An 18,996-nucleotide genomic window follows, 5' to 3' on the forward strand; every position below is an offset into this window, starting at 1 on the left:
AGAGACACAGAGTCACAGAGCTGGACAATCGTACAGTCGCAGAGCCATAGAGCCACAAATTTAGTGTAGTTTGGTTTAGTTTAGTTTAGTTGAGTTTAAAGTGAAGTAAAGATTATGTGCAGTGCATCTGGTTTTAAAGTGGAGGTGACCTGCTGGTCATTAGTCAGGACTTGTAACAATGCAGCCGCGTGTCGCATCACCCTTCATTGCTCCATTCCTTTCTTCGCAGATAGAAAATTCATCATTGCCAATGCGAGGGTGCAGAACTGTGCGATTATTTACTGCAATGATGGGTTTTGTGAAATGACTGGCTTCTCCAGACCGGACATCATGCAGAAGCCCTGCACGTGTGACTTCCTCCATGGCCCGGAGAGCAAGCGGAATGCCATTGCCCAGATCGCCCAAGCTCTGCTTGGCTCAGAGGAGAGAAGAATAATGGTGATCTACTATCACAAAGACGGTAGGAGGCAGAAAAGTATTTTATAATTCTTTAACTGCAATATCTGGAAATATTCTCGAATTCTTAATTGTGCTTTGGACATCCTATGAAATAAATGCACATCGGTATTGGACCTAACTGAACGGAAAAAATATGTTAATTGTCTGAGGACATAGTTCGTGTAAGGATGTAGCTTTAGAAAGGAGATGATGAGCAGGAATTTCTTCACCCAGAATTCCTTCACCCGATGAATCTGTGGAATTCATTACCACAAATGGCAGTGGAGGCCAAGTCATTGGGTATTTTAAAGGCAACATTAATGGGTTCTTGATTAGTAAGTGCAACAAAGGTTATGGGGAGAAGGCAGTTAGGTTGAGATGGAAAGATAGACAGTCATGATTGAATGGTGGAATAGACTCAATGGGTTGAATGGCCTAATTCTCCTCCTAGGATGTGATCTTATGAACTTTAAGGTGAAAGGGGCAAAATTGAAAGGATTTTTAATATAATAATCTAATAAAAAGGAACTGCAGATGTTGGTTTATACCAAAGATAGACACAAGGTGCTGGAGTAACTCAGCGGGTCAGGCAGCATCTATGGAGATCATGGATAGGTGACATTCTGGGTCGGGACCCTTCTTCATACTGATTGTAGAATGTAGAAGCAAAAGAAAGACTAGAATAAATTAGAGCCGGCAACAGATGACCTCAGTCTGAAGAAGGGTCTCGACCCGAAACGTCTCGACCCATTCCTTCTCTCCTGAGATGCTGCCTGACCTGCTGAGTTACTCCAGCATTTTGTGAATAAATACCTTCGATTTGTACCAGCATCTGCAGTTATTTTCTTATATACCTCAGGAAGGGTAGTTCCCTGATAGGCCGATTGTTGGTGACGTCTCGCCAGCAATTAGAAATAAATGGCTCCAACAATCTGCCAGGATCCTTCTTTAGGCTGATTGTAGGGGGCTGGGGTGGGGTGGGGGGTGAGGGGTGAGGGGTGAGGGGTGAGGGGGGTGGTGTAGGAGTGGGGGAGGGGCAGGGAGGGTATGGAAGGAAGTAAAGACCAGGACAAATCTGTGCTGGCGACATATTTTGTCCTGGTCTTTACTTCCTTCCATACCCTCCCTGCCCCTCCCCCACTCCTACACCACCCCCCTCACCCCACCCCCAGCCCCCTACAATCAGCCTAAAGAAGGATCCTGACCCAAAACATCACCTATCCATTTCCACAGAGATGCCCCTGACCCGCTGAGTTATTCCAGTGTTAAGGGATTTTTAGTTTAGTTTAGTTTAGTTTAGTTTAGTTTAGTTTAGTTTAGTTTAGTTTAGTTTAGTTTAGTTTAGTTTAGTTTAGTTTAGTTTAGTTTAGCTCAGTTTAGTTAGTTTAGTGGGGCACATTTGTTTTACACAAAGAGTAGTGGGTAATGGTGTTTAAGATATGATAATGGTGATGAAGATACGAGTACGATATACAGGAAATGGAGGGATAAGGATCATGTGCAGGCAGAGGAGATTTGTCTAACGGAATTATATTTGGCATGGTTATTGTGGGCCGAAGGGCCTGTTCCTGTGCTGTACTGTTCTATGTTCTATGTCTGAGGTTTAACGGACAGTGTCTTAGGCAAATGATAACCACACAAGGAAATAAATGAGTTGTACGGTGGTGCAGCAGGTAATATTACTGCCTTCATAGCTCCAAGGTGCTGTTTGATCCCAGTCTCGGGTGGCTGCTTGTGTCTGCCTAATTTGTACAGTCTGCCTTTGTAGGTTGCTTAAATTGGTTATGGTAAATTACTGCTTTATGTAGGCAAAAAGCAGTTGATTGGCACAATGGTTGTGGTGCAGGGACATAGGAAACCGAAGAATGTGACTAGTGGTGTTGCTCTGCTGAGAGATAGCCCATACTGGATGGGCCGAATGGGTGGCATGGTGGCATAGCAGGATAGCACGATGGCGCTGTGGTAGAGTTGCTGCCTTACAGCACCACAGACCCGGGTTCGATCCTGATAACGGGTGCTGTCTGTATGGAGTTTGTACGTTCTCCCTGTGACTGCATGGATTTTCTCCGGTTTCTCTGGTTTCCTCCCGCACGCCAAAGACGTACAAGTTTGTAGGTTAATTATTGCCTTTGATAAAATTGTAAATTGTCCCGAGTGTGTAGGTGTAGGATAGTGTTTGTGTGCAGGGTGATCACTGATCGGCAAGGCCTGTTTCCACATTGCACCTCTAAAACTAAAGCTCTAAATTTATACCTGTCGATATCCATCAAGTGTCAATACTATTTTAAGTGCATTTACAATAATATTTTTCTATTTGTCACCGTTATAGTTTTTGATTTAAATGTTGCGATATTGCAGATGTATGATGAGCATGGAACTATTTTTCTCCAGTATTTTTGATCATCGTCATGATAGTTAATAAATGTCTTGTGCAACAAAGATCTTTCTTAATTAGGAAAAGGTCAGATTGAGTGAGGCATTGAAGTTATCTACTGTGCATCGTGAAGTTGGCACTTTGAGACAGTTTTCCTGCTGTGGTGATTGAGATGGTGGTGGTAATTCCAACAGTTTATTTACCTTGTGGAATTAATATGGTGCAAATTAGGTTCATTGCACAACAAGCGCCCTCCTTGGTAATGTCCCAAATCAATCAATCCATATGGGGCTTCGTTAATTCAGAATGAAACAGACAAGATCAATTTCTCCCAATGCAGAATTTCTAATTTACCTGTTGTTGTCTATATCACAGTTCAGCTAAGAATTGGTAGAGTCTACAGCACTACAATCGACATCTAGTGTTCGTGAGAATCAAGTCATTTGTGTCTTATGGATGGATGCAAGAGTCCTATCCATTGCAGATGGTTGGGCAATTGGTCTTTGATACACAGGTAGTTGGACAAATGACCTTTGTCCAACCATCCACCTGTCAACCCCCCTCTCCCCTGCGTTCATCTATTACTGGCCATGCATTGTCCTGCCACTCCTAGCATTCTTTCCCTCTCCCCCTCCCTACCCCCATCCCCCACAACCCAAAACGTTACCTATCCACTAGGGATGCTGTCTGACCCGCTGAGTTACTCCAGCACTCTGTGATTTTTTGTAAACCAGCATCTGCAGTTCCTGTTTTTATACACCTCCAGTTTGCTTGCATTTGGCCCATATCCCTCTAAACATTTCCTGTCCACGTTTCTGTCCAAGACTCTTTTAAATGATGTTATAGTACCCGCCTCGACCACCTCCTCTGGCAGCTCGTTCCATGCACCCATTGGATTGTGGAACTCGGTTTTTCATCGTGTTTGTTGATGGCCCCGCGCTAAATGCTTGAAATTGGAATCCCACTGAGGGGCGCATCTCCATTACGCTCTCCCTGTTTCCTCCGAACTTCTTTCCCCCACACCACCCTCCATTCCCCCCCCCCCCCCCCCCCCCCCCCCCCTCCGGCCTTTACTTCCCATTTCCATAGGCACTTTCCCTCACACTTTCGGCCTTTTCTCAGCCCCTACCTGTCCGTACCTCTCTCTCTCTCTCTACTCTTCTGGCCCATTCCCCCAAAATCCTGCAACTCCCTCTCACCCATCCCAAAAGCTTGGGCCCTCTTTCTCACCAATCCCCTGGACTTCTCTCCTCACTTCTCGGGCCCTGTCTCCTCCTCCATTCTTCTACCACCTTCTCTACTCACACCTTGAAGCCTCTCAGCATCCACTGCTCCTGCACTCCCTACCCCTACTCCGTCCTTCTCACCCCTATACCTCCAGTCCCGCCTCTATTCACTCCTCCGGCCCTAACTTTTCCGCATTCCTCCGGCCCTCCCTGTCTCTACTTCTCTGGCACCCTCGGCTCCCATTCCTCCAGCCCTCTTCTGGCAATCCTCCGTCATTCTCCCCACGGTGGCGCAGCGGTAGAGTTGCTGCCTTACAGCGCTTGCAGCACCGGAGACCCGTGTTCCATCCCAACCACAGGTGCTGTCTATACGGAGTTTGTATGTTCTCCAAGTGACCGCGTGGGTTTTCTCCGAGATCTTCTGTTTCCTCCCACAGTCCAAAGACGTACAGGTTTGTAGGTTAATTGGTTTGGTGCATGTGTAAAATTGTCCCTAGTGTGTGCAGTATGGATGGTGGGCCGAAGGGCCTGTTTTCGCACTGTATCTCTAAACTAAACCCCTCCATCACACACTCTCTGAGAGTCCTGTATTAGGCCAGCGGGCTACCATAGGCCCCGACACTGTAGGCCCGGACAATGTAGGCTAACGGAGCTTGTTAACATTAACGGAGTTCGGGGAGCAGGGCTGAGTGTGTTCGGGGAGCGGGTCCGAGTGTGTTCGGGGAGCGGGACCCAGTGTGTTCGGGGAGCAGGGCCGAGTGTGTTCGGGGAGCGGGAGCTAGTGTGCCCAGGCAGCGGGGCCCAGTGTGTTCGGGGAGCAGGGCCGAGTATGTTGGGGGTCAGGCCCTAGTGTGCCCAGGCAGCGGGGCCCAGTGTGTTCGGGGAGCGGGGCCCAGTGTGTTCAGGGAGTGGGGCCGAGTGTGTTCAGGGAGCGGGGCCCAGTGTGTTCAGGGAGTGGGGCCGAGTGTGTTCGCCAAACGGAGGTTGCAACCAGCCTCCCGACCCGGGCGGCCGTCATTGGTGGAGCAGGAGCACGTAGCCGCTGGCTGGGTGATGTCATGTGGGGCGCGGGCAGTTACATCACCTTGTCCCGTATTTAAGGCCCCTTTATAACATATGCTACGGGCCCAGCACTAACTTAATCCGGCCCCGACATCAATCATGATCTAATCGAATGGCTGAGCAAACACAAGGGATTGAATGATGCGGTTCCTAATGTGTGAAAGGTATTTAAAATGTGCTTCCCATTTCTCCATTCATATCTATCATGACTGACCAGTTGTGAAAGTGAGCTGAGGAGGAATGGATAATGGATTTTAATGCAGAAAAGTGCAGTGTTGCATTTTTCAAAGTCAAACCAGGGCAGGTTTCACACTGAATGGAACGGCCCTGGGGATTGTTGTAGTGCAGGTGCACAGATCTCCGACAGTGGCATGATAGATAGATCGGGTGATGAGGAAGGCATTTGACACATCGACCTTCATGATTCAGGGCTTTGAGTATAGAATTTGGGACGCTATATTGCGGGTTGTTCAAGATGTTGGTGAAGCCACTTTGGAGTATTTTGTTCAGTTTTGGTTACCCTGCTATAGGAAGGATTGTTGATAAGCTGAAAAAAAGTGCAGAGAAGATTTACAAGGATGTTGCCAAGACTTGTAAAATTAGACTGTGTTTGGTAACGGGCGGCGCGGACACGATGGGCCGAAGGGCCTCTTTCTGTGCTGTAGGACTCTATGACTCTATGACTCTATGACTTGAGGGCCTAGATTGGGCAGGCTGGGACTTTATTCCCTGGAGTGTAGGAGGCTGAGGGGCTGATCATATTAAGGTGGATAAGATCGGGGTGGGAATACAAAAGGTGAATGCACTGAATCTTTTACCCTGAGTAGGGAATCAAGAACCAGAGGGCGTAGGACTAAGGTGGGAGGAAAATTATTTAATAGAAACCTGAGGGGCAACATTTTCACTCAGAGGGTAGTGGGTATATGGGGCGAGCTGCCAGAGAAGACAGAAGAGGCAGGTGTAATAACATCATTGAAAAGACATGGACAGGTTCATGGAGAGGAAAGGGTTAGAGGAATATGGGTCAAGAAAAGACAAACGGGACAAGCTTAGATAGAGTATCTAGGTCAGCATGGACGTTGGGCCGAAAGGTCAATTCCTGAGTACCCAGAGAAGTATCCATTCCTTATCTTCCTCTGGAGAGAAAAATGGTAAAATGCATCTATTAGCAGCTGCCACATAAGATGTCTCAGTGGTGCAGCAGGTAGAGTTGACTTGGATGAAGGGATTAAAAGTAACATTAGCAAATTTGCACAAAGCTGGGTGGCAGTGTGAACTGTGAGGAAGATGCTATGAGGTTGCAGGGTGACTTGGACAGGCTGTGTGAGTGGGCGGATGCATGGCAGATGCAGTTTATTGTGGATAAATGTGAGGTTATCCACTTTGGTGGTAAGAATAGGAAGGCAGATTATTATCTGAATGGTGCCAAGTTAGGAAAAGAGGACGTACAATGAGTTCTGGGTGTGCTAGTGCATCAGTCACTGAAAGGAAGCATGCAGGTACAGCAGGCAGTGAAGAAAGCCAATGGAATGTTGGTCTTCATAACAAAAGGAGTTGAGTATCGGAGCAAAGAGGTCCTTCTACAGTTGTACCTGGAATACTGTGTGCAGTTTTGGTCTCCAAATTTGAGGAAGGATATTCTTGCTATTGAGGGCGTGCAGCATAGGTTCACTAGGTTAATTCCCGGAATGGCGGGACTATCGTTTGTTGAAAGACTGGAGCGACTAGGCTTGTATACACTGGAATTTAGGATGAGAGGGGATCTTATTGAAACATATGATTATTAAGGGGTTGGACATGTTAGAGGCAGGAAACATGTTCCCAATGTTGGGGGAGTCCAGAACCAGAGGCCACAGTTTAAGAATAAGGGGTAGGCCATTTAGAACAGAGATGAGGAAAAACTTTTTCAGTCAGAGAGATGTGAATCTGTGGAATTCTCTGCCTCAGAAGGCAGTGGAGGCCAACTCTCTGAATGCTTTCCAGAGAGAGCTAGATAGAGCTCTTAAGGATAGCGGAGTCAGGGGGTATGGGGAGAAGGCAGGAACGGGGTACTGATTGAGAATGATCAGCCATGATCACAGTGAATGGTGGTGCTGGCTCGAAGGGCCGAATGGCCTACTCCTGCACCTATTGTCTATTGTCTATTTTCTCACAGGGCCAAATTCGATCCTGACCTTGGGTGCTGTCTGTGTGGAGTTTACACGCTCTCCCTGTGACCGCATGGGTTTCCTCTAGATGCTCTGGTGTCCCCCCACATTCCAAAGACGTGCAGGTTTGTGGGCTATTTGGCCCCCGTGAATTACCCCTAATGTGTAGGGAGTGGAAGAGAAAGTGGGATACCATCGAAAGAGTGTGAATGGGTGATCTGTGGTCTACATGGACACAGTGGGCTGAAGGGCCTGTTTCTTTGCTGTATCTTTCAAACCAATTCAATTCAATTGAACAACTGAATGTGATTATCCTAGTAAGAAGTTGCGTTCAGCACAGACATTGTGGGCCAAAGGGTGTTGCACTGTTGCACTGTTCTATGTTCAAAGTTCTCAGCTGCACAGGTTAGCTTAGACTTTAGATTTTACAGACACAGCGCGGAAACAGGCCCTTCGGCCCTCGAGTCCACACCAACCAGCGATCACCCCGTACACTAACACTATCCTACACACTAGAGACAATTGACAATATATCTGTATGTGTTTGGAGTGTGGGAGGAAACGGAGCACCCGGAGAGAACCCACACAGTCACGCGCAGACCAATCTCTGTACAGACAGCACCCTTAGTCAGGATGGAACCCGGATCTCTGGCGCTGTAAGGCAGTAACTCTACCGCTGTGTCATCGTGCCACCCCGATTTTTCAGTGACTGATATTTTTGAAATAAATGGCCAAAGTTCATTATGTTAATCGTTTTTTATCAACAGGAAATAATTGCAATGGGGTTGTAATAAAGAGCCTACAGCATTGTTTAAAGCTTTATAAGTTTTGTGAGTTACACTTCTGTTATTGGAGAATATTAATGTAGCAATTCAAAGTGTCCTAGGATTTTGAGTTGCAGAAACAAGCCATCTGCTTTCTAGTTTTTAATTCTCCACCAATTCTGTTTAACGTTTCCAGTAAGTGCTTCGCATAATTCCCTTGGTGGTGGCTGTCACCATTTGTGTTCAGACCCAACACAGCAAGATTCTTCAGCTATGTGAGATTGCGATTCTAATGATTCAAATCCTGCCCTCATGCAGTATTTTTTCAGCTTGATGCTTATTAAAGCAAGGAATTCTGATTGTCGTTCTTTGCCTTGCCTGAAGGGCGTACCCATAGTGCAAACTCTCATACCAATTAGAATAGGGTGGGTTGAATGCACCCGGCTACCGGAAAGATGCCATTAAGCTAGAAAGAGAGCAGAGAAGATTTTCGAGAATGTTGCCAGGGCTCCAACACCTGAGAGGCTTGGCAGGCTAGGAGTTTAATCCCTGGAGAGCGGGAGGATGAGGGGGTGATCTTGTAGAGGTGTGCAAAATCATGAGGGGAATAGATAGGGTGAATGCACAGTCTTTTACCCAGAGAAGGGGAATCAAGAACCAGAGGACATAGATTTAAGGTGAAGGGGAAAGAGGGAGGGAGGGAGGGAGGGATAGTAGGGGGGAGGGGGGAGTGGGTGAGGAGAGGGTGCTGCACCAATGCAGGAGAGGTTTGGGCCCAACGGGTCCACTTGATCTAGTACATATTAAAGAGATAACTGCTTAGCTTATTTAGCCATGAAGCAGTAAAATATGGGTAGACACAAAAAGCTGGAGAAACTCAGCGGGACAGGCAGCATCACGGGAGAGAAGGAATGGGTGACGTTTCGGGTCGAGACCCTCCTTCAGACTGATCAGGCTAAGCAGTAAAGTATGATATCTTTGGTGTACATTTGTGATAAAATGAATGAATTATTATTTTCTCAAATGTTCTATTATACCGAGAGTAGTGGATGCCTGGATCGTGCTGCCAGGGTTGGCTATAGAGGTTATAAGAAGCACAGCTATTAACTAAGAGTACAATTATTATTTTAAAATTTGTCACTATTACAATTTACTGTAAAATTAACTTTAAAGTTTTCAAAGGATATGAATACTATAAAGCAGCCACTAGGAACTGTCAAGCATGAAGAATGTTTAATTTAAATGCAGATGCCAGTGCTGGATTAACATAGTAGCAAAAGTAGTATTTGCTTCGGTCCCCGCACTTTCGAGGGTCCCGCACTAAATGTTTGAAATCGGCATCCCACTGGGGGGCGCTGTGTTGCGTGCGCCGCTCCCCAACCGCCGCGGTTTGAATGTGTTGGCGGGGCTGCGTGGACCAATGGGCAGCCGGCGCGGACCAATGGGCAGCCGGCGCGGACCAATGGGCAGCCGGCGTGTCACGACCAACCGCCAACCCCGAGACACAGACCCTCACCCCCCCCCCCCACACACACACCCAGAGGGACAGAGACTGGCAGCAAGACAGAGACAGGCAGCGGCACAGAGGAGAGAGACCGGGGTAGACCGGGTGGGGGAAGCACCTAGGGTTGCCTACTGGCCCGTAGCAGCCGGGACATCTCGTATTTTGGGCAAAATTTGTTTGTCCCGTACGGGATCACCCTTGTCCCGTATTAGGCCCGTGGGCCGCTGTAGGCCCCGACACTATAGGCCAGACAATGTGGGCTAATGGAGCTCGTTAATGTTAACGGAGTTCGGGGAGCGTGGCCGAGTGTGTTTGGGGAGCGGGGTCCAGTGTGTTCAGGGAGCGGGGCCGAGTGTGTTTGGGGAGCGGGGCCCTGTGTGTTCGGGGAGCAGGGCCGAGTGTGTTCGGGGAGCAGGGCCCAGTGTGTTCGGGGAGCAGGGCCCAGTGTGATCGGGGAGCAGGGCCCAGTGTGTTCGGGAAGCAGGGCCCAGTGTGTTCGGGGAGCAGGGCCCAGTGTGTTCGGGGAGCGGGGCCGAGTGTGTTTGGGGAGCGGGGCCTGTGTGTTCAGGGAGCAGGGCCGAGTGTGTTCAGGGAGCAGGGCCGAGTGTGTTTGGGGAGCGGGGCCTGTGTGTTCAGGGAGCAGGGCCGAGTGTGTTCGGGGAGCAGGGCCCAGTGTGTTCGGGGAGCAGAGCCCAGTGTGTTCGGGGAGCAGGGCCGAGTGTGTTCGGGGAGCGAGGTCCAGTGTGTTCGGGGAGCAGGGCCGAGTGTGTTCGGGGAGCGAGGTCCAGTGTGTTCGGGGAGCGGGGCCGAGTGTGATCGGGGAGCAGGGCCCAGTGTGTTCGGGGAGCGGGGCCGAGTGTGTTCGGGGAGCGGGGTCCAGTGTGTTCGGGGAGCGGGGCCGAGTGTGTTCGGGGAGCGGGGCCGAGTGTGTTCGTCGAAAGGAGGTTGCAACCCACCTCCCGGCCGGGGCGGCCGTCGTTGGTGGAGCGGGAGCACGTGGCCGCTGGCTGGGTGAAGTCACGTGGGGCGCGGGCAGTGATATCACCTTGCACCGTATTTATGGCCCCTTTATAACATATGCTACAGACCCCGCACTAACTTAATCTGGCCCTGGCAGATGCTGGTTTACAAAAGAAACACAAAGTACATGAGTAACTCAGCAGGTCAGGCAGCATCTCGGGAGGACATGGATAGGAAATGTGTCGAAACCCACGCTGAGAAATCAGCGTGTATACAGTAAGACTCAGAAAACATGTACCTTCCTTGGGTTTTACAATCTGAATAGGATATAAAAGTAGATAAAATAATGAGAGGCATGAGAGTCTGAAGAAGAGTCTCGACCCAAAATGTCTCCCATTCCTTCTCCCCAGAGATGCTGCCTGACCCGCTGAGTTACTCCAGCATTTTGTGTCTACCTTCAATGAGAGGTATAGATCGGGTAGACCCTATCTATGTCAGAACCTTTGCCCAGGATGGAAATGTCAAATGCGTGGGCACATCTTCAAGGCAAGAGGGGCAAAGTTTAAAGGAGACGCCCGGGGCAGATTACTTTGGACAGAGTGTGGTGGGCGCCTGGAACACACTGCCAGTGGTGATGGTGGAGGCAGATATAGTGGCTTTCTAGGGGGAGTAATCGCTCCAGCAGTGACGTAATGTTTGTTCCTTAAAACAGCAGCTTGGTACCTTTGCTGAGTCAGATTCTCATGTTACTGATTTGGAGATTACAGGGAACAATTACGAACAAATGATCTCCTGTAGAACGCTGTAGTAACTCAGCGGGTCAGGCAGCGTCTCTGGAGGACATGGACAGGTGACGTTTAGGGTCAGGACCTTTTTTCAGACTGATTGCAGTAAGGGAGAGAAAGCTGGAAGAGAGGTGGGGGTGGGGCAAAGCCTGACAAGTGATAGGTGGATACAGGTGAGGGGGGGAGGGTTTGATAGGCAGATGGCTGGACAAAGGCTGAAGATGAAAAGGAGGCAGTAAATGCACAGTCTTTTACTCAGAGAATCAAGAACCAGAGAGCCTAAGTTTAAGGTGAGGGAGGGACAACCTTTTACACAAAATGGGTGGTGGGTGTATGGAACAAGCTGCCAGAGGAGGCAGTTGAGGCAAGTACTATCATAACACTTAAGAAACGTTTAGACAGGTACATGGATAGGATAGGTTTAGAGGGATATGGGCCAAACGCGGGCAGATGGGACTAGTGTAGATGGAACATGTTGGTCGGTGTGGGCAAGTTGGGCCGAATGGCCTGTTTCCACTCTCTATGAATCTATGAGACTATGAGCGAAAAGAGGACCAAAGATAACACAAAGGAGACAAACAGATAAACTGAGACAACTAAAGGAGACAAACTGATAAGGAAAGAAGATGTAAGAAATGTAAGGCTGGTGGAAAAAATGCTTGTATACCAGGGTTTGGGGGACCCAGGAAAGAGAGAGGGGGAAGGGGAGGTGTTTCTTAAAAATGTTCATGCCATTACCATCTAATGAAAGGCAATGATGGGGGGGTTGGACGGAGTAATGTTCCAAATACAGATCCACCACCGATTTCCCAGAACTTATGGGAGGGCACTTGAAATCCCCCCGAAAGCCCCCCCACCCCCCCAAAATGTGGCACCTAGGCCGACCTCGACCTCGTCGGGACCTCCGTGGCCAATCGGCGGGTCAAATTTGCCCCCTACAGCCGGGGCTCTGGAACTCCGGCAGATCCGTTCCCATAGCCGAATTCCGATGCTGACTTTGCAGGCCGGTATCGCGGCCCCTTGGCGGCCGAGGCGAAACGTTCTGGTACCGTTGGACTGCTCCTAGAGGTCGTGACCTCTGTTGGTCTGGCAAAACAGATAATGCAGAAAGGCTCAGGAACCAAGGGTTCCAGAAAATCGGTGGCAGATATAGCTGACTGGAGGACAGAGGCAGAGTTGGGTGCCCTAGAAGGGCAACAATAGATAAGTACCGTGTTTATGGAAAAATTGTTAAAGACTAGTGGGCATGGCTCCAAGGTGTGAGGGGCAAAGTTTGAAGAAGTTGTGCGTGGCATGGTTGAAAGGTGCCTGGAACAAGCTGCTAGGGGTGGTGGTGGAGACAGATACGATGGTGGCGTTTAAATGACTTTTAGCTGGACACATGGATATGCAAGAAGTGGAGGGATATGGATCACATGCAGGCAGAGGAAATTAGCTTATCTAGACATCAACAGGAAGGGGAGCAGAGGGAATGACCAGGATGAAAAAGGTCCTGATATAGTATAAATAGTAGAGGGCATTGCTTTAAAACGAGAGGGGCAAAGTTTAAATTAGATGTGGGGTGCTAATTGTTTACACAGAAGGTGGTGGGTGCCTGGAACACACTGCCGGGGGTAGTGGTGGGGGCAGATGCGACAATGGTGCTTAATATGTTTTTGGATAGGCACATGGATATGCAGGAAATGGAGGATGATGGATTATGCACAGGTAGATGTGTGATGGTCTTGGCATCATGTTGGGCAGAGTTGTGGGCCGAAGGGCCTGTTCCTGTTCTGTACTGTTCCAAGTTCCTTGTCCTTCTATGTCTATTAAATTGTAAGATACCGAAGCGGAACCTCAAATTGGAGAAATCAAGTTTGTTAAGTTTAAACAGGATATATTTAAGCTGGTGATTTGAATCAGATAGAAGCTGGTTAATAATGCTTAAACCCATTACATGAAGAGCTAGCAGAGTGAATTTCATTTCATTTCATTATTCGTGGCTGAATTTTCAATGGTTCAGTGGTTCAATGGTAATTTATTGTCACGTACCTAGGAACAGTGAAATTCCTTACTTGCATACAGTGCCGTAAAAATCTTGAGAATACAGAAATAAGGAACTGGAGACGAAATGTGTTAGGAAGGAACTGTTGCTGCAGATGCTGGTTTACACTGAAGATAAACACAAAATGCTGCAGTAACTCGGAGAGTCAGGCAGCATCTCTGGAGAGAAGGAATGGGTGACATTTCAGATCGAGACCATTCTTCAGACTGAGAGTCAGGGGTGAGGGAAACTAGGGATATGGAAGGGTAAGGCATGAAGACGACCGATCAAAGCAGATGTTGATCGAAAAAATCATATTCATGAACAAGAGAACGCAACAAAAGGTTTTCATTGTACCTTGGTACACGTGACAATAAATTAAACTTGGGTATCTCAGGAGTGTATAAATAGTAAATTACACTGAGGCAGTACACAATAGTTGCTTTTTCAGTCTGAAGAAGGGTTCTGACCCGAAAAGTCACCAGTTCCTTTTCTCCAGAGATGCTGCCTGATCCGCTGAGTTGCTCCAGCACTTTGTGTCTACCTTCGGTGTAAACCGGCATCTGCAGTTCCTTCCTACACAAGAGTCGCCACGTTCCTGGCACCATCTTGTACCCTTCAAGTTCAAAATTTTAAGAATGTCTGAAGAAGGGACTCGATTGGAAATGTCACCTATCCATGTTCTCCAGAGATGCTGCCTGACCCGTTGAGTTACTCCAGCACTCTGTGTCATTCTGTTACGAATGCAGAGTCGTAACCTGGCCATGAAGGCCCGTTGTCCTGGTGGCGACACTGGGTGGGAGTTATAGGGGTCGGCCTGGCCTGGCCATGTTCTCAAACTTAACACAGATTCTAGAACTAGAACGAATAAACACAGCGGTCCTCATTGTGTTCTTGAAACACAGATTGAAGTACAAGTCTGATTCTGAAACCTATCATTTGGCAACTCATTCAGAGGTATATTTAGCTGCTAACTCTTCCACTAATGTTCAGTTTAAAGACAGTCTGTTCACAATAAAATACTAAGTAAAAGCTAATTGCTGCTTAATGCAATCTACTTGAATATTTGGTCTGCCAAATCCTTGTCATTCACAAATGCAGTTACCCAGCACTGTATCAGTCAAGTGCCTTGCATTTTCAGTTTGACTATGTATGGTACAGATATAGTGAAACTGAGAGTCAGACAGTGTGGAAACAGGCCCCTCGGCCCAACTTACCCTTGCTGACTAAGTATGCTGACTGACTATGTCTGACTGCCTATGACTGACCATTCTGACTGACTATGTATGGTACAGATAGATTGACCCTTAGTCATAGTCATACAGCAGGGAAACAGGCCCTTCGGCCCAACTCCTCCTTGCCCACCAACATGCCCAATCTACACTAGTCCCATCTGCCCGCATGTAACCCATATTCCTCTAAACCATTCCTCTCCATGTACCTGTCCAAATCTATTTTAAATGTCGTTATCGTACCTGCCTCAACTACCTCTTCTGGCAGCTCATTCCAAATACCCACCACCCTCTGTGTAAAAAAGCTGTCCCTGAGGATCTTATTGAATCTTTCCCCTCTCACCTTACTTCGCCTCAAGTAAGCTTTCATTCTTACATTTAAAAAAAAATTATATATATAGAACATAGGACAGTACAGCACAGGAACAGGCCCTTCGGCCCACAATGTCTGTGCCAGATCATCACTTATCTGCCTGCACGTGATCCATATCCCTCCATTCCCTGCATATCCATGTACTTGTCCAAAAGCCTTAAATGTCACTATCATATCTGCCTCCACCACCATCCCCAGCAGCGTGTTCCAGGCACCTACCACCTCTGTGTATAAAAACTAGCCCCATAGATCTCCTTTAAAATGTGCCCCTCTCACTTTAAAGCTACGCCCTCTAGTATTTGTACTATATCGGGACCCTTTCCATCCCGGTCATTCTCTCTGCTCCCCTTTCACAGGGGATGTTGTCAAGATAAACTAATATCCTCTAATTACATGTGATCCATATCCCTCCATTCCCTGTATATGCATGTATCTAAAAAAGCCTCAGAAACACCACTATCGTATCTGCCTCCACCACCATCCCTGGCAGCGAGTTCCAGGCGCCCACCACCCTTGCCTCACACAACTCCTTTAAACTTTGCCCCTCTCACCTTAGAGCCATGCCTCCTAGCCTTTGACATTGTCCCTCTCAACAAAGTGTTTCCTACCTGTTAAATAATGACTACCACATTTAAATGTATTCAGATTGATTCAGCTTGTGTCTATAGCTAAACGATGAATCAGATGAATTGGTTTTCATGTTGGCATTGGAAGTTATTTATAGACCCCTTTTGTCAGTGGAATTCTCATGTTGACAGAACATTTGGTAATAAGAAATTTTTTAAAAGAATTAAACGTTCTTTTATTTACACACCTATGTGGGCCCAGAGCATTATATTTCTTTACCTTGAATTATTTGGGTACTAAATAAACTCCATCATCATATTTGAGATGCAAATTTCAAATACATCCCATTTCAGCGCGGTATTACTAATTGCATGGTATTTAATAAGACTATACAGCCATCAAATGGAAATATCATAAGCGGCACGGTGGCGCAGGGGTAGAGTTGCTCCCTTATAGTGCCAGAGACCTGGGTTTGATCCTGACTATGGGTGCTGTCTATCAGTGTGGAGTTTGCACGCTCTCCCTGTGACCGTGTGGGTTTCCTCTGGGTGCTCCGGTTTCCTCCCACATGCTAAAGACTGTGCGGGTTTGTAGGTTTATTGGCCCTCTGTAAATTGCCCCGAGTGTGTCGGGAGTGGAGGTAAAAGTGGGATAACATAGAACTAGTGTTTAGTTTTGTTTAGCTTATTGTAGTGAAAAGTTTTGTGTTGTGTGCTATTGAAAGACTATATATGATTACATCGAGTTGTCCACAGTGTACAGATAGAGGATAAAGGGACTAATGTTTAGTGCAGTATAAAACCCAGTAAAGCTAAATTAAGGTGATCAATGATCGGTATGGCCCCAGTGGGCCGAAAGACCTGTTTCCATGCTGTATCATTCAATCAATCAATCAAGTGAAATGAATACATTAAAGAACTATAACCATCATCATTAACAGGCAGATTGAGTGTAGTATTGTTGTGGGATTGGGGAATGATAACCTACTGAAGCAGTGAGAAGACACAAAGTGCTAGAGTAACTCAGTGGGTCAAACAGCACATGGATATGTGGCGATTCAGGTCAGGACCCTTCTTCAGACTGATTTGTTGGGGAGGGGGATGGGGTGGGAGAAAATTAAAGGAGAGAAGGTCATGTGATAAGAGCAGAATCAGGCCGTTTGGGCCATCAAGTCTACTCTGCCATTCAATCATGGCTGATCTATCTCCCTCCTGCCTTCGCCCCATAATCCTTGACACTGCCCTAGGGACAGTGAACAGCCTGGCAGGTAATGGCTGACGCAGATGAGGAAGGTATTTTGATAGGCAGATAGACAACTGAGCGACTATCTAGGATTGTTTATCATATCATATCATATCATATCATATCATATCATATATATACAGCCGGAAACAGGCCTTTTCGGCCCACCAAGTCCACGCCGCCCAGCGATCCCCGTACATTAACACTATCCTACACCCACTAGGGACAATTTTTACATTTACCCAGCCAATTAACCTACATACCTGTACGTCTTTGGAGTGTGGGAGGAAACCGAAGATCTCGGAGAAAACCCACGCAGGTCACGGGGAGAACGTACAAACTCCTTACAGTGCAGCACCCGTAGTCAGGATCGAACCTGAGTCTCCGGCGCTGCATTCGCTGTAAAGCAGCAACTCTACCGCTGCGCTACCGTGCCTCTACAAAGAAAACCACGAGAATCCATTGGGAATAAAACCAATTAAACAACAAAATGAAAGCAGGAGTACATGGTTCTGCAGACTACAAATGGTTGATTATTTATTTACAAGCTTTCTTCCTGCAAGAGCACCATATTCCTGCGTAATCTTCATATCAAAATATCATCCAATTTCTTATCTGAATATACTCGACCAATAATTTCCTGTCATCTAGCCATTTGGCAATGTTCTTAATATTGAATCATCAAGCAGCGAATGCTTTCTTTATCTTTCAGTGAAGAGTTGTACAAGATGTGAGGTCACATGTGGAATATGGTGTTCAGTTATGGTCACCCTGCTGCAGAGATGATTAACGAGGATGTTGCCAGGACTCGAGAACCTGAGCTATAGGGAGAGAATGGGGACTTTATTCCTTGGAGACTCGTCCTTGACTATGAGAGGCAGCCTGAAGTGCAGATGGAATCAATGGAAGGGAGGTTGGTTGGTTTGTGTGATGGTCTGGGCTGTGTCCACAACTCTGCAATCTCTTGCGGTCTTGGCTGGAGCAGTTCCCAAACCGTGCTACGATGCATCCCGATAAAATGTTTTCTACGGCGTATCTGTAGAAGTTGGTGAGATTGTTGGGGACATGCCAAACTTCCTAAGCCTTCTAAGGAAATATTGGCGTTGGTGTGCTTCCATGGCTATTGTTTGATTTGGCTGGTCCAGGACAAGTTGTTGATATTTACTCCTAGGAATTTGAAGCTTCTCGCCATCTCTACTTCAGCGCCATCAGTGCAAACCGATCGCTTCGCTTCAAGGAGTTGGTCACTATCTCCTTTATCTTGCTGACAATTCCACTTTTGATACATGAAATGTTGACAAACCAACAATGCCAAATGCTTTGTACACATTTGCACCATTGGTAATTAATGCAAATGACTTACTAAAGCAGAGACCGTGCTACAATGAGTGCCACCTTTTGCTCCCTTCCTGCATTTGCGATACCATAAGGGAGCTTTTACATGTTACAATATCTTTTGTACATAAGAGCTGCACGGTAGTGTAGGATGGCACAGTAGATCAGTTGATAGAGCTTGCCAGGATTTTTCCTGCCCGACTCTCTTCCAGCTTCCCCCTTCTGCCACAATCAGTCTGAAGAAGGGCCCCAACCCAAAATGTCACTTATCCATGTTTCTGGAGATGCTGCCTGACCTGCCGAGTCACTCCAGCACTTTGAGCCTTTTTTGTAAATCAGCAACTGCAGTTCAATGTTTCCATCTGATGGAGCAGACCGATTGACTGATAGATCCTCACAGTGCCAGAGACCTGGGTTTGATTCTGACCTTGTGGAGTTTGCATGTCCTCCGTTTGACACTTGGGTTTCCTTCGGGTGCTCCGGTTTCCTCCTGCATCCCAAAGATGTGCGCGTTTGCAGGTTAATTGGCCCTCTGTAAATTGTCCCTAGTGTGTAGGGAGTGGATGAGAAAGTGAGACTTTGACTTTAGACTTTAGGCTTTAGACTGTAGAGATACAGCGTGGAAACAGGCCCTTTGGCCCACCTAGTCCGCGGCGACCTGTGATCACCCCATACACTAGCACTACTATACACATCAGGGACAATTTACAATTTTTACCAAAGCCAATTCACCTACAAACCTCTACAATAGACAATAGACAATAGACAATAGGTGCAGGAGTAGGCCATTCGGCCCTTCGAGCCAGCACCACCATTCAATGTGATCATGGCTAATCATTCTCAATCAGTACCCCGTTCCTGCCTTCTCCCCATACCCCCTGACTCCGCTATCCTTGAGAGCTCTATCTAGCTCTCTCTTGAAAGCATTCAGAGAATTGGCCTCCACTGCCTTCTGAGGCAGAGA

At 47.3% G+C, this 18,996-nt stretch overlaps 1 protein-coding gene across 5 annotated transcripts in view; it reads left to right on the top strand.

Annotated features, from left to right (window-relative positions):
- The window catches only part of kcnh7b (potassium channel, voltage gated eag related subfamily H, member 7b), a 289,477-nt gene that overhangs the window by 8,258 nt on the left and 262,223 nt on the right, over positions 1 to 18,996 (top strand). For all 5 annotated transcript variants that reach the window (XM_078403802.1, XM_078403803.1, XM_078403804.1 and 2 more), the window contains exon 2: positions 230 to 460. In XM_078403802.1, the coding sequence (XP_078259928.1) occupies positions 230 to 460 (231 nt within the window). The remainder of the gene's footprint in view (positions 1 to 229; positions 461 to 18,996) is intronic.

Source organism: Rhinoraja longicauda, chromosome 8 (genome assembly GCF_053455715.1).
Source record: "Rhinoraja longicauda isolate Sanriku21f chromosome 8, sRhiLon1.1, whole genome shotgun sequence".
In the NCBI taxonomy this organism is placed as follows: Eukaryota; Metazoa; Chordata; class Chondrichthyes; order Rajiformes; family Arhynchobatidae; genus Rhinoraja; species Rhinoraja longicauda.